General features: G+C 54.2%; 2 protein-coding genes across 2 annotated transcripts; both read left to right on the forward strand.

Annotated features, from left to right (window-relative positions):
* Window positions 1-166: 166 nt before the first annotated feature.
* LCK (LCK proto-oncogene, Src family tyrosine kinase) lies at window positions 167-10,641 on the forward strand. Its single transcript, XM_064398468.1, is given in 13 exon segments — window positions 167-268; window positions 3,898-4,004; window positions 4,105-4,227; window positions 4,230-4,357; window positions 4,436-4,534; window positions 5,269-5,372; window positions 5,446-5,595; window positions 6,164-6,316; window positions 7,334-7,513; window positions 8,018-8,094; window positions 8,192-8,345; window positions 8,620-8,751; window positions 9,631-10,641. Coding segments are annotated over 12 exon segments (1,605 nt in total). The 5' UTR covers window positions 167-268; window positions 3,898-3,902; the 3' UTR covers window positions 9,834-10,641.
* Window positions 10,642-10,936: 295 nt separating this feature from the next.
* HDAC1 (histone deacetylase 1) lies at window positions 10,937-24,711 on the forward strand. Its single transcript, XM_064398556.1, has 14 exons — window positions 10,937-11,050; window positions 14,163-14,275; window positions 14,678-14,795; window positions 16,153-16,227; window positions 17,896-18,034; window positions 19,227-19,368; window positions 20,113-20,205; window positions 20,485-20,593; window positions 20,682-20,822; window positions 21,214-21,322; window positions 21,409-21,539; window positions 23,194-23,340; window positions 23,426-23,486; window positions 23,806-24,711. The coding sequence occupies exons 1-14, from the start codon at window positions 11,002-11,004 to the stop codon at window positions 23,831-23,833; spliced, it is 1,455 nt and encodes a 484-aa protein (XP_064254626.1). The 5' UTR covers window positions 10,937-11,001; the 3' UTR covers window positions 23,834-24,711.
* The last annotated feature ends 212 nt before the right edge of the window (window positions 24,712-24,923 follow it).

Raw genomic sequence — 24,923 nt, forward strand, 5'->3', positions numbered from 1 at the left:
CTTCGCACCCCAAAAGGCTTCGGGGGCTCATCACTGCACCCCACAAAGCTCGGGGGGTTCCTCTCTGCACCCCACTCGGCTCGAGGGGTTCCTCTCTGCACCCCAAAAGGCTCGGGGGGCTCATCACTGCACCCCACAAAGCTCGGGGGGCTCCTCTCCGCCCCCAGCCGGCCCGGGGGGCTCCTGTCCGGCCGCCGAGGATGAGGAGGGTGTGACGGGCGGGACATGGCCCTGTGAGAGCGGCCGCTCCTCGCCGCGCTGCCCGCAGGTGAGAGCCGGGGAGGGGTCCCGGGGGGGCTCGGGGGGCACCTGCGGGGTGGGGAGGGGGCGAGCTGAGCTCTCCGAGCGCCCCTCGCAGGGATGGAAATGGGGTTCGGGGGCGTTCTTGGGGGGATGGGGGAGCCAGGCTGGGCTCTCCATCCCTCTGGGGCCTCCTGGGGGGGGGACAGGCGCTGTCCCCGTGTCCCCTGCCCGCCTGGGGGTCCTGCCAGGGGTGGCAGCGGTGGTGGCCTCGCAGGGCTCCCCCAAACCTCCATTGCCAGGGCACAGCAGGATGGGCAAAGCAGTTTTGTCCCCAGGGCACAGCAATTCTGTCCCCAGGGCTGTGCCCGAGGGACAGGCAGCAGCTCGGTGCCAGTCTCTCAAGGTTGGTGCCCAGTTTGAGGGTTCAGGCACTCAGAAATTCCCATTTTTGGTGCCCAATTTGAGGGTTCGGGCGCTCAGAAATTCCAATTTATGGTGCCGAATTTGGGGTTTCAGGAGCTCAGAAATTCCCATTTTTGGTGCCGAATTTGGGGTTTCAGAAGCTCATAAATTCCCATTTTTGGTGCCCAATTTGGATCTTCAGGAGCTGAGAAATTCCCATTTTTGGTGCCGAATTTGGGGTTTCAGGAGCTCAGAAATTCCCATTTTTGGTGCCGAATTTGGGGTTTCAGGAGCTCAGAAATTCCCATTTTTGGTGCCCAATTTGGAGCTTCAGGTGCTCAGAAATTCCCATTTTTGCTGCCGGCTCGGTGCCAGGCCCTTCCTGCCCTGGGGACACGGTCCCTGGTGGCACTGCCAGGCTGTGCCAGCTCTGTGTGCCCACCCAGGGGGCTCACAGCTGGCTCACAGCTGGCTCAGGGTGACATCAGACACAGGGTCAGTGTGACAAACCAGCAGCACCTGCCCAGGGCCACGTGGGCGGAAGGGACAGCACGGGACAGGACAGGGAGCCCAAATTCAGAGAGAAAACCCCAAAAAGAGGGGCACACACCTGGCAAAGACACCTGAACACGCTCGGGGGGCACCTCCCTGCCAGGCCCCTTTGGCACAAAGAAATTCGGTTTGCACAGATGCAGCCACCAAAAAAAAAAGCTGACTTCAAACGCCCTTTTTTTGGGTTTTTTTGTTGTTTTTTTATTTTTTTTCTCGTGGCCCTGGTGCAGGTGAAACGGCTGCTGCTGCAGCTCGGTGGAAATTACGCTGTGGCTTGGGGCTGCAAGAAAAAAAGGCACAATAGCAGCACCTCCCTCCTCACCCCGGGAGGAAAAAACAGCTCCTGGCACTGCTGGAGCGGGGTGAAGAGCTCTGGGGAGCTCCTCCATGGGGTCAGGGAGGAGATTTGGGATTTCTCAGCTGTTCCTTCGCTCTGGATAAGAAATGTGGGCGCTTTGTTGTTGTTCTCATCCATAAAAGCTGGGCTTGAGCTGGGTCCTGCGCAGAAAAACCCTCAAAATGTTGGTGAATTTTGGATTTTTTCCTCTCCTGGCTGTACCTAGATGAGATGCAGGAAGTCTTGGTGGTGCTGGGAGTGATAAGGGAAGAGCCAGCAAAAGGAAATTTGTGTTTGAACGCCGTCACCGTGCCTGCAGTGTGACCAAAGCCCTTCCTGGGTGCCAAAACGTGTCCCCAAGCGGGTGTCACCAGGAGCTGCAGGCAGCAGGGTGGGTCTGGGTGCCCAAAGCTGCGTTGGAGGGCACGGGGACTCACTCCTGAGTGTTCCCCTGGCCAAAGTCGCCTGTCACCTGCTCCTCTGGGGACAGTCCTGGTGCTCCTGCCACCTCTGGAACCGAGGGAGGAGGATCCTGCTCTGGAAAATCAAACCTGGAAGTGCAGGCTGGGGGGTTGAGTGGCAACCCTGGGGACCCCAAACCCCCCTTGGGGACCCCAAACCCTCCTTAGGAACCAAAAACCCTGCTTGAGAACCGAAACCCTCCTTGGGGACCCCAAACCTTCCCTGAGGACCCCAAATCCTCCTTAGGAACCCCAAATCCTCCCTAGGAATCCCAAACCCTCCTTAAGGACCCGAAATCCCCCCTGGGGACCCCAAACCCTCCCTGGGGACCCCTGCAAGGCCCAAATGAAGCCCCCACTGCTGTGTCCCCCCTGGCACCGTGGGAAAATGCAGATTTTTGGCCGTGCTGGTGCAAACCCAGGCTCCCAGGCAGGAAAAGGAGGAAAAAAACATCACAAAAAATCATCTCCCAGCCGGGCAGCGGGCACTGAACGGGGACCACGTAGAGTGGCTGCCGTGCCAGAGGGGCACAGCTGGGGCTGTGGCACATCTGGGGTGGCTGGTGGTGACAAAACCCTGCGGAAATCACACCTGGGCCCCAGGGACGAGGGGTTGGGGACAAATCCTGGCCCCGTGGGCGTGGGGGATTCTGCAGAAAGAGCCTTTTCCGGGGCCCACGCGCCGCTGCCGCCTTTGTGCCACGCTCAGCACTCTCAGGAGGGCCAGAGGTGCCCGGGTTTGTGCCATGCTCAGCATTTTTGGGAAAGACAGAGGTGTCCAGGTTTGTGCCATGCTCAGTGTTTTTGGAAAGGCCAGAGGTGCCCGGGTTTGTGCCACGCTCAGTGTTTTTGGAAAAGCCAGAGGTGCCCGGGTTTGTGCCTCACTCAGAACTCTCAGGAGGGCCAGAGGTGCTCGGGTTTGTGCCATGCTCAGCATTCCTGGGAAAGCCAGAGATGCCCAAGTTTGTGCCACACTCAGAACTCTCAGGAGGGCCAGAGGTGCTCGGGTTTGTGCCATGCTCAGTGTTTTTGGAAAGGCCAGAAGTGCCCGGGTTTGTGCCACGCTCAGAGCTCTCAGGAAGGCCAGAGGTGCCCACGGGGTTTGTGCCAACTCAGAACCCTCAGGAAGGCCAGAGGTGCCCACGGGGTTTGTGCCACGCTCAGAACCCTCAGGAAGGCCAGAGGTGCCCGCTGGATTTGCAGAGCCCATGCAGAGCTCCTGACGAAGGTGCCCAGGCCCTGGTGGCACCGTGGGGACACCGGTGTCACCGTGGCTGTGCCTCGAGGGTGCTGCAGGGAGTGGGGCTGCAGCAGGAATGGGGCTGAGTGTGCAGAGAGGACGGGGATTTGTAGGAAAAGGGGTTTGGATGTGTCCACATCCAGCTGGGAGGTGATTTTAGGATGGGGGAGGTGCTTGCCCAGCCAGAGCTCGTTAAAGGCGAGCTGCAGGAGTGTGTTAATTGCTAATGGGATGTTAATGAGGAGGTTGTTATGTGCAGGGAGAGCAGAGGGACCAGCCCCAGAATGGCACAGGAGGCACAGAGGAGCCTCAGGCTGGGCACTAATTGCCTTCAGTGGTTTTAATTAACGAAGGCACGATAAATTAGGAGGAAATAATGGCTGGTGACAGAGTCAGGGAATACCCTCAGCTGGGGAGCTGGGATGGGACAGTGGTGTGGGATGGATGGATGGATGGATGGATGGATGGATGGATGGATGGATGGATGGATGGATGGATGATGGATGGATGATGGATGGATGGATGGATGGATGGATGGATGGATGGATGGATGGATGGATGGATGGATGGATGGATGGATGCAGGAATGGGGATGCACTGGAGAATGAGCAGAGGCAGGAATGGCGGTGCCAAGGCTCCCTGTGTCACCTCTGTCCCCACAGCCACCATGGGCTGCTGCTGCAGCTCGGACTACGACGAGGACTGGATCGAGAACATCGACATCTGTGAGCACTGCAATTACCCCATCGAGCCCGACAGCAAGTACCAGGTGAGGAGGGGGTGACAGACCCCAATCCCGGTGGACAAACACCCCCAGAGGTGGCCAAATCCCACGAGCTGGGTGCTCACGGGGTTCCTGTCCCTGGCAGAGGCCGATCCGCAACGGCTCCGAGGTCCGAGACCCCCTGGTGTCCTACGAGTCCTCGTCACCTCCGTGCTCCCCCATGCAAGGTGAGGCATGGCTGTGGCCTGGGGGCTGTGCCACCCCCAGACTGGTCACTGCCACCCTGTCCCTCCTCTTGTCCCCACAGAGAAGCTGGTGGTGGCCCTGTACAACTACGAGCCCAAGCACGACGGGGACCTGGGGCTGCGGAAGGGGGAGAAGCTCCGTGTGCTGGAAGAGTGAGGAATTCCGGAGGAGTCCCAGCGCCCCCGGGGCCGGGGCAGGGCCGGGGGTCTCACTGAGCTCTGTCCTTGCAGGAACGGGGAGTGGTGGAAGGCGCAGTCGCTCACCACGGGCCAGGAGGGGCTGATCCCACACAACTTCGTGGCCTTGGTGAACAGCCTGGAGCCCGAGCCGTGAGTGGGGATGGGCTGGGAGGGATGGAGGGAGGGAGGGAGGGAGGGAGGGAGGGAGGGAGGGAGGGATGGATCCAGGGATGAATGATGGATGGATCCATGGATGGATGGATCCATGGAAAATTGGATGATGGATGGATCCATGGAGAGTTGGATGATGGATGGATGGATGGATGGATGGATGGATGGATGGATGGATCCATGGAAAATTGGATGATGGATGGATCCATGGATCCATGGAGAGTTGGATGATGGATGGATTGATGGATGATGGATGGATGGATGGATGGATGGATGGATGGATGGATGGATCCATGGAGAGCTGGATGATGGATGGATTGATGGATGATGGATGGATGGATGGATGGATGGATGGATGGATGGATGGATCCATGGAGAGCTGGATGATGGATGGATGGATGGATCCATGGAAAGTTGGATGATGGAGGGATCCATGGATCCATGGAAAGTTGGATGATGGACGGGTGGATCCATGGATGGATGAGTGGATGGATCCATGGAAAGTTGGATGATGGATGGGTGGATGGATCCATGGAAAGTTGGATGATGGATGGGTGGATCCATGGATGGATGGGTGGATGGATCCATGGATGGATGGATGGATGGATGGATGGATGGATGTGTCCTGGCAGGATCTGAGCTCTGGGAAGGAGCCTGGAGCATCCCACAAAGTGGCCGGGTCCCCTCCACCCTAAGCCCGCCCCATTCCCCAGGTGGTTCTTCAGGAACATCAGCCGCAAGGACGCCGAGCGGCAGCTCCTGGCCTCGGGCAACACCCACGGCTCCTTCCTCATCCGCGAGAGCGAGACCTCCAAAGGTGCCCCCGCGGGTCCCTGGGGCCGGGGGATCCCCAGGAGGGCTCGGGGTCCCACGGGTGTCCCTGTCCCCAGGCTCGTACTCGCTGTCTGTGCGGGACCTGGACGAGAGCCAGGGAGAGACGGTGAAGCACTACAAGATCCGGAACCTGGACAATGGCGGCTTCTACATCTCCCCCCGCGCGCCCTTCGGGACCCTCAGGGAGCTGGTGCAGCACTACACACGTGCGGGATGGGAACGGGAACGGGAATGGGGCGGGAATGGGAATGGGGCAGGAACGGGATGGGAATGGGGCAGGAACTGGGTGGGAATGGGGCAGGAACAGAATGGGAATGGGATGGGGATGGGATGGGAACAGGACGGGATGGGATGGGATGGGATGGGATCCAGGGGATGGGATCCAGGGGATGGGATGGGAATAGGAGAGAATAAAAGGAGATGGTACAGGATGGGATGGGACTGGAGAGGATGGAATGGGGCAGGGTGTTACGGGACAGAAGCGGATGGGATGAGACTGGATGGGATGGCACCAGACAGGATGGGATAGGAATGTGGCAGGCTGGGATGGGTCTGGGACAAGACATAATTGAGTGGGATGGAATGGGATGGGATAGGGACAGGATGGGATGAGGCAGGACAATCTGGGACAAGATGAAATGGTAATGGGAGAATGGGATGGGACAGGGTGGGACAGGATGGGATGAGCAGGACCCGCTGCTCCCAGCGGCCCGGCCCAGCCCTGGCGGGTGCCGCTGCCCCGCGCTGGCCCAGCTCTGCCTCCCTGTGGCCCAGGCAGCTCCGACGGGCTCTGCTGCCGCCTGGGCAAGCCCTGCCGGACGCAGAAGCCGCAGAAGCCGTGGTGGCAGGACGAGTGGGAGGTGCCGCGGGAGTCGCTGAAGCTGGTGGAGAAGCTGGGAGCGGGGCAGTTCGGAGAGGTCTGGATGGGTGAGTCAGGGTGAAACGGGGGCACCAGAGCGAGCAGCGGCATCCTCCAGCCGGGATCTCACACGGAGCAGCAGCACAGCCCACAGGGTGGGACTGTGCCTTTGAGGGTCCTGGAAGAAGGGAGAACCCAGCCCAAACTTCCCTTTGCTCCCACCCCTGCATCCCTGCTTTGCTGGTGGACACGGGGAGGATGTGTGGGATCACAGAGCTGCTGGCTTTGTCCCTACCTGGGAATGTCCCTTGAGGCTGGAATGCTGGAGCAGCTGCGGGGGCTTGGAGGGAGATCCAGCCACAAAACCCCTCCTGCTCCTGGAGTGCTGCTGTGGGGAAGCCACGGGGGCTGCCCTGCTCCCCTCCATCCCTCCCTGCTCTCCTCCATCCCTCCCTGATTCTCTCTATCCCTTCCCTCCATGCTTTCTCTCTGTCCCAGCCCACTTCCCTCCATCCCTTTCTCTCCATCCTTTTCTCACTATCCCTCCCCTCCATCCCTCCCTCCATCTCTCTCTGATTCCCTCCATCCCTCCCCATTTCCCTCTATCCCTTCCCTCCATCCTTTCTCTCTGTCCCAGCCCACTTCTCTCCATCCTTTCCCTCCATCCTTTCCCTCCATCCCTCCCCTCCATCCCTCCCCATTCCCCTCCATCCTGCCCCACAGCCCTCTGGGGGTCTCATGTTCCGCTCCCACAGCTTCTGCCTGTCCCACCAAGTCCCCCCAGTGCTCCCAGCACTCCCCCAGCCCCCCTCCCACCCCAAACCCAGCTCCCCACCCCCTGCTCTCCTCCTGAACACCCCATCAGTGCCTGACCCCAGCACCACCGAGCCCCAAAACCCCTCCAGCCCCACCACAACGGCGTTTTGGGCCCTGAAACCATCTCCAGCCAACCTTCACACCTCCCACCCAACTTCTGGGACCTCCAGCACCTCCTCCTCAGCTGGGGGTGCTCCGAGGAGCCGCCCTCCCTGGCTGCCACCGCTGCCCGGTGTCCGGATCCCGTTTTTCCCCGTTTGTCCCCCAAGGCTTCTACAACGGGCACACGAAGGTGGCAGTGAAGAGCCTGAAGGCTGGCAGCATGTCCCCCAGCGCCTTCCTGGCCGAGGCCAACCTGATGAAGAAGCTGCAGCACCCGCGGCTGGTGCGGCTCTACGCCGTGGTCACCAAGGAGCCCATCTACATCATCACCGAGTTCATGGAGAAGGGTGAGGGACCCGGGGCTGCCCCCTCCTCAGGGGTGCGGCCACAGGGTTTTAAGGCTGGAAAAGATCTTCGGGATGAAGTTCAAGCTGTGAAAAATCCCCACCTAAACAGGCAGAGTGCTGGGTCATGGGCATTGTCCTGGCAGGGGTGGCTGAACCTGGGGTGATCCCTGCCACCCAAAATGGGTCCTGGGCGTTGTCCTGGCAGGGACAGAGTGCTGTGCAGGTCATTCCTCAGACTCCTCCAGGGATGTGACTACAGCACCTCCCAGTGCAGGCTCCAAAACCACTCAAAATGAAAGTCTGGCAACGTGGAAATTTGTTAATTTTAGAGATTCCTTTGCCTCCAGCCCTGGGCATTGCCTTTGCTCTCTCCCACCTCCAGCTTGGGCAAAAAGGATTTTTGTGTTCTCCTGACCACATTCCCAGAGCTTTTTTTTGGGGGGGACAGTGCCCTTGTGACCCCCCCGGGCCCCCAGGAGCTGAGAACTGCTGCTTTCACCTCAGGCAGCCTCGTGGACTTCCTCAAGACCTCGGAAGGAGTCAAGCTCAGCATCAACAAACTCCTGGACATGGCAGCACAGGTGAGGGGGCAGCAGGGAGGTGGGGATGGAGCTGGGAGAGCTCTGCAGGGCCGGAGCCGTTAATTAACAACAATTCATTCATAATTACGAATCCCAGATCGCTGAAGGCATGGCTTTCATCGAGGCCAAGAATTACATCCACAGGGACCTGAGGGCAGCCAACATCCTGGTCTCGGACACTTTGTGCTGCAAAATCGCCGATTTTGGGCTGGCCCGGCTCATCGAGGACAACGAGTACACGGCTCGGGAGGGTGAGCCCCGCCCAGCCCGGGGGTCACCGGGCTTGGGGACATCGGGAAGGGACCCGCAGCCAGCCCGGCTCTCCGGGGAGCTGCAGGACAGGGGGCAAGGATGGTTTTTTCCTTTTCCATCTGGAAAAGGGGTGGCTTTGGGTGCTGCCGCAGGCTCGGGGGGCTCGGCCACCAAAGCCAGGCAGCGACAGAGCGCGGCTGGGGACTGTCACACGGGATTAAAGCGCGATTCCAGCTCAGCCCGGCCGCTTCATCCCCTCCCTTCCGCTCCCAGGGGCCAAATTCCCCATTAAGTGGACGGCGCCCGAGGCCATCAACTACGGCACGTTCACCATCAAGTCGGACGTGTGGTCCTTCGGCATCCTGCTCACCGAGATCGTCACCTACGGCCGGATCCCGTATCCAGGTCGGGATTTTGGGGCAGCTGCGGGGTGTGTGTGTGTGTGCGTGTGTGTGTGTGTGTGTGCATGCAGAGCCGCACGCACGCCGCTGCCAGCCTGGCTCCCTGCCCGCCCGGCAGCACCGGGCACCGCAGACACCCGGGGAGGGCTGGAAAGGGGTGGAAAGGGGGGCAGATCCCGCCCCATGCGGGGTTTGGGAGGGTGGGGTGGTACCTGTGACCCAAAGTGGGTTGTGGGTGTTGTCCTGGCAAGGGTGACCAATTTTAGGGGGGTCCCTGCCACCCAAAATGAGTCCTGGGTGTTGTCCTGGCAAGGGTGACCAAGCCCAGAGTGGTCCCTGTGGCCCAAACTGGGTCCTGGGCATTGTCCTGGCAGGGGTGACCAAGCCCAGGGTGGTCTCTGTGACACTGGGGTGACCCCAGTTGAGCCCTGGGCATTGTCCTGGTAGGAATGACCAAGTGGAGTGGTCACTAAAACCTGGGGTGACCCAAACTGGGTCCTGGGTGTTGTCCTGGGAGGGGTGACCAGCCCTGGGGTGGTTACTGTGACCCAAACTGGGTCCTGGGCATTGTCCTGGCAGGGGCGAGATCAACCCTGGAGTGGTTCCAGTGACATGGGGGTGACCCAAACTTTGTTCTGGCAGGGGTGACCAACCCCAGGGTGGTCCCTGGAGCATGTGGGTGACCCAAACTGGGTCCTGGGTGTTGTCCTGGCAGGGGTGCCCAGCCCTAGGGTGGCACCCACACCATGGGGTGACCCCAGTTGGGTCCTGGCAGGGGTGACCAACCCCAGAGTGGTCCCTGTGACTCAAACTGGGTCCTGGCAGGGGTGACCACCCCCAGGGTGACCCACCCTGATGCCCACCAGCGCTGCCCTCCCTCCAGGCATGACCAACCCCGAGGTGATCCAGAACCTGGAGCGTGGCTACCGCATGCCGCAGCCCGAGCAGTGCCCGGGCGAGCTCTACGAGCTGATGAGGCAGTGCTGGAAGGAGAGCCCCGAGGAGCGCCCCACCTTCGACTTCCTCAGGAGCGTGCTCGAGGATTTCTTCACCGCCACCGAGGGCCAGTACCAGCAGCAGCCCTGAGGCTTCGGGGGGCCGCGGGTCCCCATACGCCCCACCTTGGACTTCCTCAGGAGTGTCCTTGAGGGTTTCTTCACCGCCACCGAGGGCCAGTTCCAGCAGCAGCCCTCAGGCTTTGGGGGTCCCCACAAACCCCACCTTTGACTTCCTCAGGAGCGTCCTTGAGGGTTTTTTCACCGCCACCGAGGGCCAGTACCAGCAGCAGCCCTGAGGCTTTGGGGGTCCCCACAAACCCCACCTTTGACTTCCTCAGGAGCGTCCTTGAGGGTTTCTTCACCGCCACCCTCAGCAGCCCTGAGGGTTCGGGGTGCTCCCCACAGACTCCATGGACGTCGCTCTGTGAGGATTCGAAGCGCTCCAGAGCTCGGGAGCAGCAGATCGGACTCCTTCAGGAGGGGCTGGGCGGCCGGAGCAGCCCCCCAGCCGCTGGAGGGTGGCGCAGGGTGCCCAAGGGTGCCCAGCCTGTGTCCCTGCCCTTGCCGGGGCACAGCCCGGCTCCGGCCCCTCAGGGCTCGCCTCACCCCGCTCCGCCCGTGCCCCCCTCACCCCCGGGCATGGCTGCAGCCCCCTCAGCAGCACTGGCCACGGCATCCCTTGCCTGTGGGCGCTCCCTCTCCCCTCAGGGCGTTTGCAGGACCCGCCCCACAATCATTTTGGGGAAATAAAGGCATTTTCAGCGCCGGGGGTCTCGCAGGGCCGGGTTGCCGTGGGGTGGGGTACGCGGGGTGGTGCTCGCGGCGCACGGACCCCGATGGGGGCACACGGACCCCACTGGCACCAACCCACCCCGGGGAGCCCCTGGGACCCCCGGGACCCCCCCCAGCCCTGGGAGCCCCCCACACGGGCCAGCCCTGCCCTGGGGTCCCCTCCCCCTCAGGGAATGGTTCCTCCCCGCCCACCGGGACCCTCTCCTCTCTTGCCCCCCCCTCAGCCATGGTACAGCCTCCCCCCTCCGTCCCCCGCCGCAGTGGTACAGCCCAAGCACCCCCGGCGCTCAGCCTAACTTGCTAGGTGCCGCTGCGGCTTGCGATTGGTCGGCAGGCGGGAGGGGGCGGAACGAAGAGCTGCGATTGGGCGGAACGGCGCGGGAGGCGGGGCCGCGGGCCCGGGGCGGGCAGGGTTGGTTGCGCGGCGCGGCGGCGGGTCGGGCGCTGTGAGGGGAGGCAGGAAAATGGCGCTGACGCAGGGCACGAAGCGCAAAGTCTGCTACTACTACGATGGTGAGGGGCTGCGGGCACCCCCCAGGCACGCCGGGCCGCGGGGGAGCCGTCCCGGGGCGGGGGGCTGAGGGGGCAGGGGGGACGGAGTGAGGGGAGAATGGGGGGGTGGGAGTGAGGGGTCACTGAGGGGCGAATGGAGCGGGGTGAGGGGAACGGGGGCACTGAGGGAGGATGGGGCTGGCATGGGAGGTTGGTAAGGGGGGGTCGTGGAGGTGAGGGGGTGTAAAGGTTTTGGGGGTGGGTGTTGGGGGCATTGATGGACAGGGGCGGTCGGGGCACGGGGGCCAAGGGTTGTGTGGGGTCATTAATGGGGCTGAGGGGCGTGGGAAGCGTGGGGGGCATGGCAGGGGTGTGGGGAGCACTGGGGAGGGGAGTGGGATGGGGGGAGTGGGGTGGGGAAATGTGGAGATCTGGGGGGAGATCGGGGGGATGGGAAATGTGGAAATCTGGGGATTTGGGGAAAGATCAGGGGGGTGGGAAAACGTGGAGATTTGGGACAAGATCAGGGAGGTGGGATGGAATGGGATGGGGAAATGGGGAGATCTAGGGATTTGGGAGAGATCAGGGGGATGGGAAATGTGGAGATTTGGGGAAAGATCGGGGGGTGGGAAATGTGGAGATTTGAGAGAAGATCAGGGAGGTGGGGTGGGGAAATGTGGAGATCTGGGGAAGATCAGGGGGATGGGAAATGTGGAGATTTGGGGATTTGGAAGATCAGGGAGGTGGGGTGGGGAAATGTGGAGATCTGGGGGGTAGGGAAATGTGGAGATGTGGGCATTTGGGAGTTGGGAAAGGCAGGGCAGAGTCCGGGTTGGTGACAGGAGCTCGAGGCCAGGAGGGGCTTTGGGTGCTGAGATGCTGGAGGAGGATTCTGGGAGGTGCCTTTTGGGGTCAGGAGGGGACAGAAGGGATTTGGGAGCTCCTGGCCAGGACATCCCTCAGCTCTGGCTCTGCAGTGGCTCCTGTGGGGCTGGGGAGTCCCAGTCCTGCCCCCGTCCCTTCCCCTGCTCCTCTCTCACTGCCTCTGTGCTCACCTTGGGTCACAGAGCTCTGTTCCAACACGGTTTTTAGCTTGAAATCAAATAAAAACTTCTTCTCCTTGCTGCTTTTTCTCCTCTCTAAGGATGTGCCCAGTGCAGGAGGCTTTTCCAAATCATATCCTGTTTTTTTCTCCTCTAAAAATGGGATTTTTTTTTTCCCCTCAAATGGGAGGTTTTCAGCCCTGCTGGGTTATAATTTTTAAAGGCATTTAAATATATCTGAAATGTGAAGTAAGCAGTTGTTTTGTTTGAAATGCTGCTGCCCTGCAGGTCTTTGCTGCACAAGAATTTCACAAATTTGGGTTCCATACTTTGTGGTGAGGTTTTAGTGCCTTTTTTTTAAAGTTTTTTTTCTTTTTTCACTGTTCTTTTCTGAGCAGCTTTTGACCATCCACAGCTGAGAGGTAAAAAGCTGCTTTCACTGAGAGGAAATAAATAATTTGTTCATTATTTCCCACCCTGGGAGGCTGAAACAGCCCAACCTGCTGTGGGAATGAAGGAATTGGGGTCCTTCCTGCCATCCTGAGGGGCTGGGGGAAGGTTTGGCTGGAATTTCCCCACTCAGAGGGATTTGTTCAGCCCCTGCTGAGTTCACACTCCTTAATCTGCTGTGACGTCCCTGAGCTCATCCAGGGATCCACAGGGATGTGCCCAGCACAGGGAGCAGCAGCTCAGGCTTGGCCCAGGGCATCCCCTGCACGGCTCATGGGGATTTTCTAAAACCTTCCCTGAGTTCTCTGCTTGTATTTTCCAGGCAGAGCCTCAAACATCTCTTGCAAGTTCCCCTGAATCTTGATTTAGAGGTAGTAAAATACATCCCTAAAACTGGCAGGATGGATTGCTGAAATTTCAGAAAATAGATTTTTTTTTTTTTTCAGTGGAAAAAAAATGTATTTCACTGAAAAAAAAAATTCTATTTACTGAAAGAACATTCCCCCAGAGCTCCACAGACAGGTCAGGTCCAGCAGCAGGCTTGCCTGCATGTGGGATTTGCACTTCTGGCATCTCCTTTTCCTGCCTGAAAATAGATCCATGTCCAGAGGAGGAAAAACTGCTTCTGCTGCAGGTGGAGAGTGCTGATGAAATACAAATTCTGCCCTCTGAGTCACTGGCCAGACCGGATTGCTGCTCCCCAAAAGGAGCAGGAGCAGCTTGGGCTGCTTTCCCAGGAAAATGAGGCTTGGGAGAGAGAGATTCCTGCTCCCTGCAGCCAAATCTGAAATCTGAAAGGGAAATTCCTGTGAATTTCAGGGAAATGAGTGCCCCTGGGAAAGAGGTGGAATTAAACCCTCATTTATCAGTGAGGTGGGAGCTCAGTTTGGAGCAGAAAATCCACGTGGGGGGGTGACTCTGTTCCCCATGTCCCATAAAATAATGCCAGGGGATGGCTGGGAAGAGCTGGGAATCCTCTGGGGGATCTGAAGGAGTAAAAAGGGGTGTGAAGTGTGGAGCTGGGTGGTGTTTGCAGAGTTCAGAGTTCCCTGATCCCGTTTCCCTGGGTAAACAGGAGCAGAGTGAGGCTCAGGCCGGCTGTGCTGGGCTGAGTCACTGTCTGAGCTGGGATTAAGTGCAGGGCTCCTGCTCCCAGCCCTGCCTGGAGCCTGGCACATCCCTGGCACCCAGCCCGGCTCCTCTGACCCCACACCTTGGAGACTTGTCCTCTGCACTGCCACAGCCATGGAATGGGCTGGGAGATGATCCAATTCCAGCCCTTTTCCAAGGGACTCCTTGCACTGGTGGCATTCCAAATTCCCTGCCTCAGATTTGAGGGGGAGCCTTGGAGACATCCCTGACACTCAGCCTGGGCTCCTCTGACCCCAAACCTTGGAGATTTGTCCTCTGGAGTGCCACAGCCATGAAAGGTTTGGGGTGGGAGATGATCCAGCAGCAATGATCCAATTCCAATTCATTTCCAAGGGCAGGGATTCCTTGCACTGGTGGCATTCCAAATTCCCTGCCCCAGATTTGAGGGAAAACCCTGAATCCATGGATATCCCTGTGCCAGGATCCAGCCACATGAATCCTGCTGATTCCCTCTGCAGGAATTGCTGACAAACTCCTTTCTCTTCCAGGGGATGTTGGGAATTATTATTATGGCCAAGGACATCCCATGAAGCCCCACAGGATCCGCATGACCCACAACCTCCTGCTCAACTATGGGCTCTACAGGAAGATGGAGATCTATGTGAGCTCATTATTGCATGTCATAATTGATGTTCCAGGCTTTAATTGGAGCTTTTCTCTGAGAGGAAAGGAATGAACCCCATTCAGTTGTGTTGGTGTATTTCTGGTTTCTTCTCAGTGGTGAAGTGAGGGGATTCAGAGAGGCTTTGGAGACTGAAAACTGGAAAGTGAGACTGGAAAACAGGGAGGGTTTTCCAGAGACTGGAAACCTTGAAATTAAATTTATGTCCACGTCTGCCTATGTAACACTCCCCAACAGTGCCATTCTTGCCTTTCAAACCCACTTTTTCTCACTTAGCACTGCTGCTTTGATACTTCCCACAGTTCCTGGGATAACTGTGGGGCTGGGAATGAGGGAGGGGATGGATCCCAGAGCAACCCTTGCTGTGTGCTGTCCTTGCAGCGTCCTCACAAGGCCAATGCAGAGGAGATGACCAAGTACCACAGCGATGATTACATCAAATTCCTGAGGTCCATCCGCCCTGACAACATGTCTGAGTACAGCAAGCAGATGCAAAGATGTGAGTGCTGCTGCAGCTGAAAACCTGGCAATCCCAGCTCTGGAAGTTTGGGATAAAATTCTGTCTCTTGGTGTTCTTCTGACTTTGCTTTTTTTGGATTTTTCTGGTGAATAAAGAATTTAAAACCAGGTCCCACTCTCAAGCTAAAGGAGCTGAGGGAAATCCTTTGACCTGGTTGTATTTAGGGTTTTTCTTGTTGCCTCAATTCCTTTCCTGGCTTGGAGGTGACAAGAATTGCTCATTTCTGACCTGTGTGAATTTTGTGTTCATCCTCAAATCTTTTGACCTGGTTGCATTTTGGATTTTGCTCGTTGCCTAAATTCCTTTCCTGGTTTGAGGTGATAAGAATTGCTCCATTTCTGACCTGTGTGGATTTTGTGTTAGTGCTCATCTTCAACCAGAAGAGTTGGGGCATTTAAACCAGCAAATTAAAAAGCCCCAAATCCCCAATTTGACCCAAATCTGAAGGATTTTCAGGGCAGTGGCAGCTTGGAAATGGGGTAGGGTGAGATACTCATCAATACCTGATGATTTTGTAGGTTAATTATGAGCTGATGTCTTGTTCCAACCTCTCCAATCCATGGAAAGTCTCTTTAATGGTACAAAAACCTGGATTTGGTGTCTCAGCTGCTCTGGGCTGATGCTTTTTATGGCAAAACAGATTTCTAACAAGCCCAGACAACCAGTGGGGAGAGCTCAAGCTTCATTTAAACAACATTTCACTCTTGGAAACGCCCTGAGAGCTGAAGGGGACAGATATTTCTGCACAAGGTTGATGATTAATACACACTGAAAGCCTCCCCCAGTCCATGATACCCTTTAATCCACCAAATGACATCCAGCAAAATGGATTTTTTACCCAAACTGACCTGTTTACCCCTGGAGCAGCCACAGCTCATGAACACTCAGCTCTCTCTGGTGCTCAGTGTTTTCTGCACTGTTTTTTTTCCTGAAAAAGCCAAAATGTGAAAATTAAACATGCAAAGAGCTTTTCTTCAACAAAACCTGCTGGAAAGGGAATAAACAGTCTCTAATTCCATTTTTGCATGCCAGACTTGGGCAGAGTAAATGAAAGGGCCTGAAGTTTAATTTCTTGTAATGAGTAACTACTTTTAATAGTGGAATTAATTACAGTAAAAATGTATTGAGGCTAAAACTCCAGTTGTGCTGAGAAGCCAAAGCTGTGTGATTTGAAGTTAAGGGAGTGTGCAAAGTGTCAGCCACACGTTTCCATTGCATCATGTGATCACAGCATTTGGTTTAACACTTTTGGCCACTTAACCAATCTAAATGTTGGTGTAAAATTTGGATTTTATTTCTGCTTTTATTTTAATGACTCTTTTCCATTCTCTTCCAGTTAATGTTGGGGAGGACTGCCCTGTGTTTGATGGGCTCTTTGAGTTCTGTCAGCTCTCTGCTGGAGGCTCTGTTGGTAAGATCACAAATCCTGTGTATTTTTTATTGTTTTATATTCTGTCTCTGTGAACCTGTTGCTGATTTCATAACGACATCCAGATTTCTCCAAGCTTTGCCTGTTGATTCCCTTTCATTTGTTAGTCACTAGTTTGGGTTACCTCACTGAAGGCTCTGTAACATCACCAGTGAGTTAAAACAAAAAAAAAGAGTTAAAAAAGAGTTAAAACAAAACCACAACAGCACAGTTGAATTAAAAAAAAAACCAAAAAAACAAACCAACCTGAGCTTTACATTCAAATAAAAGTTGTAAAAGTCTCACTCTGAGCAGGCACAACCTGAGAAGGAAAGACCAGGGTGGCTTAGCAGCTGTTTTTAAAAAAAAACACTCTGGGCATGAGGCAAAGCAGAAACTGAAAGGTTTGAGAGCTGGAACATTGACTTTTTTTTTTTTATTTTCTCATCACTCCCAGCAGAGCTGTTTGTGTGCTCTGCCTGAGAGCCTTGTGGCTGCTGCTGCCACAGTGACACCTCCAGCCTGTGCTTCCTGTGCCAGCAGCACCCAGCACTGGCTGCAGCAGGGGCTGGGGCAGCTCTGCGCTCTCTGCTCCCAGGGCTGCAGAGTTCCACAGAATTCCTGATGGATTTGGATCCTGGGGGATGCCAGAATGTGCAGGGAGTTGATGGAAGGGATTGGGAGAGGAGAACTTCCTCTACCTGGATGTATTTCCAGCCCTGCTCCCAGGGTTGCAGAATTCCTGATGGATTTGGATCCTGGGAAGTTCCAGAATGTGCAGGGAGTTGATGGAAGGGGCTGGGGAGGAGAACTTCCTCTGCCTGGGTGAATTTTCACTCAATAACCCCAGCATACCTCAGCTAAAACCTTGCTCTGTTCAGGGCTCTGAGAACCCAGATTGTCTCCAGTGTGACCCCAGCTGGGTGCTGAGTTTGTGGGGATTTTCCTTCTCTGAGACAAAACTGGAAAGGCTGAGAAATATTTCCCATTTTCCCTTGATTTGTGGGGGCATCCAGAGTCAAACCCTGGAGCAGGAACCCCCAAAAACCCCGGGGGTTTGTGAAGCCCCCCAAAAACCCTGGGGAGGAGCTGGAGCTCACCTCAGGCTCAGTGCCAGGCTTTTCCCTCCTGCTTTAACCTTGTGGGATTTCTTTCCTTGAACCTTGTGGGGTTTCTTTCCTTGAACCTTGTGGGGTTCCTTGAACCTTGTGGGGTTTCTTGAACCTTTGTGGGGTTTCTTTCCTTGAACCTTGTGGGGTTTCTTGAACCTTGTGGGGTTTCTTTCCTTGAACCTTGTGGGATTTCTTTCCTTTAACCTTGTGGGGTTTCTTTCCTTTAACCTTGTGGGGTTTCTTTCCTTGAACCTTGTGGGATTTCTTTCCTTTAACCTTGTTCGGTTTCTTTCCTTTAACCTTGTGGGATTTCTTGAACCTTGTGGGGTTTCTTTCCTTTAACCTTGTGGGGTTTCTTTCCTTGAACCTTGTGGGGTTTCTTTCCTTGAACCTTGTGGGGTTTCTTGAACCTTGTGGGGTTTCTTGAGCCTTGTGGGGTTTCGTTCCTTGAACCTTGTGGGGTTCCTTTAACCTTGTGGGGTTTCTTTCCTTTAACCTTGTGGGGTTTCTTGAACCCTGTGGGGTTTCTTGAACCCTGTGGGGTTTCTTTCCTCCCCAGCCAGTGCTGTGAAGCTGAACAAGCAGCAGACAGACATTGCAGTGAACTGGGCAGGAGGTCTCCACCACGCCAAAAAATCAGAAGCTTCTGGGTTCTGCTACGTCAACGACATCGTGCTGGCCATCCTGGAGCTCCTCAAGTACGGGCAGCACCTCTGCCCCCTTCCCACTGCTTCTGCTCTGCATTTTTCATTGATTCTGGGGTTTTGTGATTTTTTTGGGCTCTGCTGCACTCTCTCGCAAAAGGGATTTTGGGGGGGAAAAATATCAAAAGGGATTTTTGGGAATAATGTAATTAATATGATATAATATCAACATAACATAACATTATGTATGTAATAGAAAATATATAATAATATCATATCAATATAGCATTATATATAATATAAAATATATAATTAATATAATATAATATAATATAATATAATATAATATAATATAATATAATATAATGTATAGATGAACATGATATATATAATGTGTAATTTTAAATGTACAATTAATATAACAATGCATGTAATATATAATACGTAATATAATCTATTATAATATGATATAATGATAAATTATCATATTATATATTAAATTTACATAACATATAAAATATATATAATATATAATGTAATATAATATATACTATAATATACTATAATATACCACAACATAATGTTTAGAATATATAATATAATACATAAGATACACAATTATAATAATTGTAATATAGATAATTCTATAATATAATTCTATACTTCATTATTTATTAGACATAATTAGAATATTTATACTATTATTTTAAATATACCATTTATAATATTATGATAAATATTATATAAATTATAGTCTTTATTATAAATTAATTAAATTCTAATTGTTGGGGCTAGAAATCAATCCCAGCTCCTCTGGAGTTATTTCTCCTCCAGCAGTGGCTGGGATCCCCCTTCCTGGCTCAGGGACATCCATGGATTCGGGATGTGGGACAGGGAATTTGCAGTTCCACCAGTGAGGGTTCCCTCAGCAGCAGGCAGAGGATTTTTGCAGCTTTTTGGATGTTTCATTTTTTTGCTGCTGTTCTTTGTCCCAGCCCTGGCTGTGTGACAGCTGCTGGCTCCAGGCAAACCGCTGTGGGAGGCTTGGGCACAAAAATGTGCAGAAAAATGCACTTTATTGGCTGAACCTGAAACAAACTCAGCAGCAAAAATCCCTTTATTTGCTGTCCCTTCCCTGCAGCTCCTTCCCCTGGAAGTCCTGCCCTGAATTCCCTGCTCTGCTCCCAGTTTCCCGAGCTCTGGAGCAGTTTCCCTCACAATAAATGCAATATTCTGCTTTTCCCAGGTACCACCAGCGAGTGCTGTACATTGACATCGACATCCACCACGGGGACGGGGTGGAGGAGGCTTTTTACACCACAGACAGGGTCATGACCGTGTCCTTCCACAAATATGGAGAATATTTCCCAGGAACTGGGGACCTGAGGGTGAGAGCCACCAAACCCCCAGGAAATTTGGGGTTTTTTCCAGCTTTCCTGCCTGTCCCTGGCTGACACCCGTTTTCTGAGGGCACAGGGGTGGGTGGTCGTTGATTAAAGCCAGAGCTTTGCTCTCTGGTGGGGTTGTGCTCACAAAAGTGACCCTGGAGGTGACGTTGGGGTCACTGCAGCCCCAGCTTGGTGACACAAACTCTCGGTGAAGGTTTCTGAGGGAGTGGATTTTTATTGGCATTTCCTGCAGTGACTCAGAGTGTCACCTGTGACTTGTGACATTGCCAGAACTTCTGCTCTCAGGGGTAAAAGGTTGTTTACTTATTTTTATGGGATTTTTACAGGAATTGGGTTTTTTTTTTATCTAAATCCTCTCATCTTTCACTCGGGATTTGTATTTTTTCAGCCTTGCCAAGAGCTTGGTGCTGCACCAATAATGAAAAAACTATTTTTAATAAACCACTTGGATGTGAGAATGATAAAAATGTTAAAATATATAATATTTCGTTGTAGAATATTTTATTTTTCTTTTAAAATAGAATTCAGTGACTGAATAGATTCAGCGACTGCTCTGCCCAGCCCAGCCCGCTGCTTTGCATCTCCGCAGCAAATCGTTAATATTTAACAATATTAATTACTCTGGCTTTATCTCTGGATTTGACTGGGTTCCAAGCTTCCTTTGCCAGTCTGGGGCAGGATTTGGGTTTCTGGTGAGCTCTGTTCTGCTCTCTCACCCCACAGGACATCGGGGCAGGCAAAGGCAAGTACTACGCTGTCAATTACCCGCTGCGCGACGGCATCGACGACGAGTCCTACGAAGCCATTTTCAAGCCTGTGAGTGAAGCCTCCTCTGCTGAGGGATTCTCTGTGGCTCCCACTTTGTCCTTAAGGCCATTCTCTGGGGGATTTTATTGAGTTTTTTCTGGGACAAGACTCACCAAGGGCTCTGTTCCCCCCGAACAATCGGGGCCTGTGTGGGAGCTCCTCGGTGTGAGAGCCCAGTGTTGGCAGGGCAGCTGTGGGAGCACCAGGGATGGCTTCACGTGCCTGGCTGTCACTGTGCTGCTGTGACAGTGGCCTGTGGGCAGGGGGTGACAGGATCTTTGTGTTTAGGTGATCTCCAAGGTGATGGAGACGTTCCAGCCCAGCGCTGTTGTCCTGCAGTGCGGCTCCGATTCCCTGTCTGGGGACAGGCTGGGCTGCTTCAACCTCACCATCAAAGGTAGGCCTGAACTGCCACGGGCCCAGCAGGAGATTCCATGAGAAGCTGGCATTTATGCCACGAGTGTCACCTTGTTTTTGCACTGCAGGCCATGCCAAGTGTGTGGAGTTTGTGAAGAGCTTTAACCTGCCCATGCTGATGCTGGGAGGAGGGGGGTACACGATCCGCAACGTGGCTCGCTGCTGGACCTACGAGACTGCTGTGGCTCTGGACACTGAGATTCCCAATGGTAACCCCCCCTGGGGGCTGGGGTCAGTGCTGGCTGTGGCTCTGGACACTGAGATTCCCAATGGTAACATCCCTGAGGGCTGGGGTCAGTGCTGGCTGTGGCTCTGGACACTGAGATTCCCAATGGTAACCCCCCCTGGGGGCTGGGGTCAGTGCTGGCTCTGGCTCTGGACACTGAGATTCCCAATGGTAACCCCCCCTGGGGGCTGGGGTCAGTGCTGGCTCTGGTCACTGTCCCTGGAGCAGAGCTGGGGTCAGTGGTACCCCCCAAGAGCTCAGGGAGATGCTGCTGCTGGGCTTCTGTTACCTCTGCATGTTCCCTTTTGGATTCCTGAGTGCTATAGCTGCTCCTGCTGATAATTTGGTGTTAATTACCATTAATTTCCCCCCAGAGCTTCCATACAACGACTACTTTGAGTACTTTGGGCCAGACTTCAAGCTGCACATCAGCCCCTCCAACATGACCAACCAGAACACCAACGAGTACCTGGAGAAAATCAAGTGAGCCTGGGGGGAGCAGCCCTTCACAGGGGCTGGTGGCCTTGGTGGCCCCTGGTGACAAAGTGCCCTTCCCTGGCTGGCTCTAGGCAGAGGCTCTTCGAGAACCTGAGGATGCTCCCTCATGCCCCTGGGGTCCAGATGCAGCCAATTCCTGAGGATGCTGTCCAGGAGGACAGTGGGGATGAGGAGGAGGATGATCCTGAAAAACGCATTTCCAGTAGGTGCTGGGGATGGAAATGTGCTGGGGATGGAAATGTGCTGGGAATGGAAATGTGCTGGGAATGGTGCTGGGGATGGAATGGTGCTGGGAATGGTGCTGGGGATGGAAATGTGCTGGGAATGGTGCTGGGGATGGAAATGTGCTGGGGATGGAATTGTGCTGGGGATGGAAATGTGCTGGGAATGGTGCTGGGGATGGAAATGTGCTGGGGATGGGATGGTGCTGGGGATGGTGCTGGGAATGGTGCTGGGGATGGAAATGTGCTGGGGATGGAAATGTGCTGGGGATGGAATTGTGCTGGGAATGGTGCTGGGGATGGAAATGTGCTGGGGATGGAAATGTGCTGGGGATGGAAATGTGCTGGGGATGGGATGGTGCTGGGGATGGTGCTGGGAATGGTGCTGGGGATGGAAATGTGCTGGGGATGGAATGGTGCTGGGAATGGTGCTGGGGATGGAAATGTGCTGGGGATGGAAATGTGCTGGGGATGGAAATGTGCTGGGGATGGAATTGTGCTGGGGATGGAAATGTGCTGGGGATGGAATTGTGCTGGGAATGGTGCTGGGGATGGAAATGTGCTGGGAATGGTGCTGGGGATGGAATTGTGCTGGGGATGGAATTGTGCTGGGGATGGAAATGTGCTGGGAATGGTGCTGGGGATGGAAATGTGCTGGGGATGGAAATGTGCTGGGAATGGTGCTGGGAATTGTGCTGGGGATGGAATTGTGCTGGGAATGGTGCTGGGGATGGAATTGTGCTGGGGATGGAATTGTGCTGGGGATGGAAATGTGCTGGGAATGGTGCTGGGGATGGAATTGTGCTGGGGATGGAATTGTGCTGGGGATGGAAATGTGCTGGGAATGGTGCTGGGGATGGAAATGTGCTGGGGATGGAAATGTGCTGGGAATGGTGCTGGGAATTGTGCTGGGGATGGAATTGTTCCGGGAATGGAATTGTGCTGGGGATGGAATTGTGCTGGGAATGTAAAAGCCCAAAGCTGAGCAGACTCTGTGAGCTCTTTGTGAGGAGGATGTAGGGTTTAAATCCAATTCTGACTCCAGGATTTGGCCCCCTTGGTGTCACCCAGAATCAAAGCCTTGGGCTGGAGCTCTGTGGCTCCCCCAAAACCCTGGGGAGGAGCTGGAGCTTCACTCAGGCTCTGCCCAGGGCTTTCAGTCCTGTTTTAACCCCTCTGATGTGAGTCCATTCCCACCTCCCTGCTGGATTTTGGTAGGACAGAGCACTGCAGGATCTCTCCTGCCAGGTGATTTCCATGATGGGAAAACCTTTGGTTTTCAAGGGAGGATTCCAGCAGTTGCTGAGGGCTGGGACAGAACCCTTGGCAGAGCCCTGGGTGTGATCCCAGCAGTGAAAAATGGAGTTTTCTCTCCAGCTTGGCAGACAGATTTGGCAGTGGCAGGCTGGTTCTAAACCTGCTCTCAGGCCCAGACGTCCCCCTGTGCCCAATCTGAGCTGTCCCCATGATCCTGGAGCAGGTGGGAAGGGATGAGTTCAACAGGCAGCAGGTGCCACAAAAAGTGATTTTACCATGGCCTAATCCCCATTTCTGTGAGCTCCACTCTGGATTAATGCTGGGAGCCTCCTGATGGTGAAAATCTGCTCAGCCAAGCTCTGCTCCCTCCCCTTGCAGTCCGAAATTCCAACAAGAGAATCTCCTGTGATGAGGAATTCTCCGACTCCGAGGACGAGGGGGAGGGAGGGCGCAAGAACGTGGCCAACTTCAAGAAAGCCAAACGTGTGAAGGCAGAGGAGGAGAAGGAGGAAGAGGAGAAGAAAGGTGAGCAGCACAGCTGGCACCTCCTGCCTGCAGTTCTTCCTCCTGCACTGCTCTGTGTCTTTAATTTTTTTTTTTTTTTCCCCAGATGAGAAAGAAGAGGAAAAAGCAAAAGAGGAAAAAGCAGCAGCAGCAGCAGAGCCCAAAGGGTGAGCCTGGCTCCTGCCCAGGGGTTTTGGGGTGTGAGCCTGGCTCCTGCCCAGGGGTTTTGGGGGGATTCAGGGGCTGATGTGACAATTTGGGTGGCTTTGTCACAGGTTCCTCACTGGAAGGAGTTTGCAGGTGTTGAGAGGGCTGAAAAATCAAAGCACTGCTGTTTCCTTCAGCAATATATTTAAAAATTTAATGAAATTGAATTAAATTTTAGCTGAAAATGAACCAGATGAGCAACACTTTTCAGCCTTGTTGTTAGATCCAAACCCAAAGTGTTGATTGAAGCCAAATTCTTCTCTTTTTTTGCTTCCCCAGGGTGAAGGAAGAGACAAAATCCACCTGAGTGGCTGCAGCTGGCTGCTTGTCATAGGTTTAGCTCCTGGGTTGCCTCCTCCCCACAGGATTTCTATTTTATATATGTTTTCTGTATATATTTCTATATAATTGTATAAATGACTGGAGAACTGTAAATTATTCCTTGCTGCACTCCCCTGGGAGCAGGCAGGGGAGGATTCTGAGCAGCCCAGCTTTGCTGCTCAGGGAGTTTCACCCTTTGCCTTCCACTGCCCCTCCTTGGTGTGGCTCTAAAAACACAAAAATCACTTCCTCCCCTTCCCTCTCTCCTGAAATAACCTTGGAAAAGAATAATTTAAGTAGAAGTAGTGTCTGCATTTCAGGTTAGCTGGGAAGATGGCCATCAATTCTTGGTTTTCCTCGATTTTTTTTGGTGGTGTTTTTTAATGGGAGAATTCCCAAATGAAGCCTGGGAGAGACTTGTGTGGTTTCCAGCTGGATTCCACCACGACAAAAAACCACAAAAAACAAAAACCTGCCAGCTGGTGCCACTTCTCAGGGTCAGAATTGTGCAGTTCTTGGACAGAGTTGGCTCCTCCCTGCAGCAAACTTGGGGAAAGAGATGAAGCAGCTGAAAAAAAATCTGAAAAATCCTTTTTTTCTTCTTTTTTTTTTTTTTTTAAATGAATCAGCCCCAGAGCCCAGATCTGGAAAATACAAAATTAAAATCACCCTCAGGGGGTGGTTCAGTTTTCCAAGATCTGGATCCAGGGAGTGTGGATGCACCTCCAGGCAGGGAAGGGATGGGATTTTTTACCTGGTTTTTTATGCCCCTCTCTGGCTGGGGAGAAAATTCCTCCCCTTTTGGCTTCATTTTTCTCCTGAAACGCCAGAACTCCCCTCAGAGCCTGGCTGCCAGCTTTTCTTCATGTGTGTCCTTAAAAAAACCTAATTTTCCCTGATTTTCCAGCCAAGTTTTCCAGCAGAATTCCCCTCCCAAGGCCAGTAAATCCCAACTTTTTTATCCTGTTGCCTTCAGAGGGAACAGCAGGTGGGGCTCTGAGCATTCCCACCCATCCTCACCCTCAAATCCCCTTTGGGACCTTCCACCTCTCCTTTTGTACAGCTTTTTTGGAGAG

This window comes from Passer domesticus, chromosome 24 (genome assembly GCF_036417665.1).
Source record: "Passer domesticus isolate bPasDom1 chromosome 24, bPasDom1.hap1, whole genome shotgun sequence".
Lineage (NCBI taxonomy): Eukaryota > Metazoa > Chordata > Aves > Passeriformes > Passeridae > Passer > Passer domesticus.

Bases quoted from the DNA above. Each gene is read 5' to 3' on its own strand.
- HDAC1 (XM_064398556.1), top strand. From the start codon at position 11,002: ATGGCGCTGACGCAGGGCACGAAGCGCAAAGTCTGCTACTACTACGAT. The intron at 16,228-17,895 runs GTAAGATCACAA...TTTCCTCCCCAG, and splicing joins CTCTGCTGGAGGCTCTGTTG to CCAGTGCTGTGAAGCTGAAC. The intron at 20,594-20,681 runs GTAGGCCTGAAC...TTTGCACTGCAG, and splicing joins CTTCAACCTCACCATCAAAG to GCCATGCCAAGTGTGTGGAG.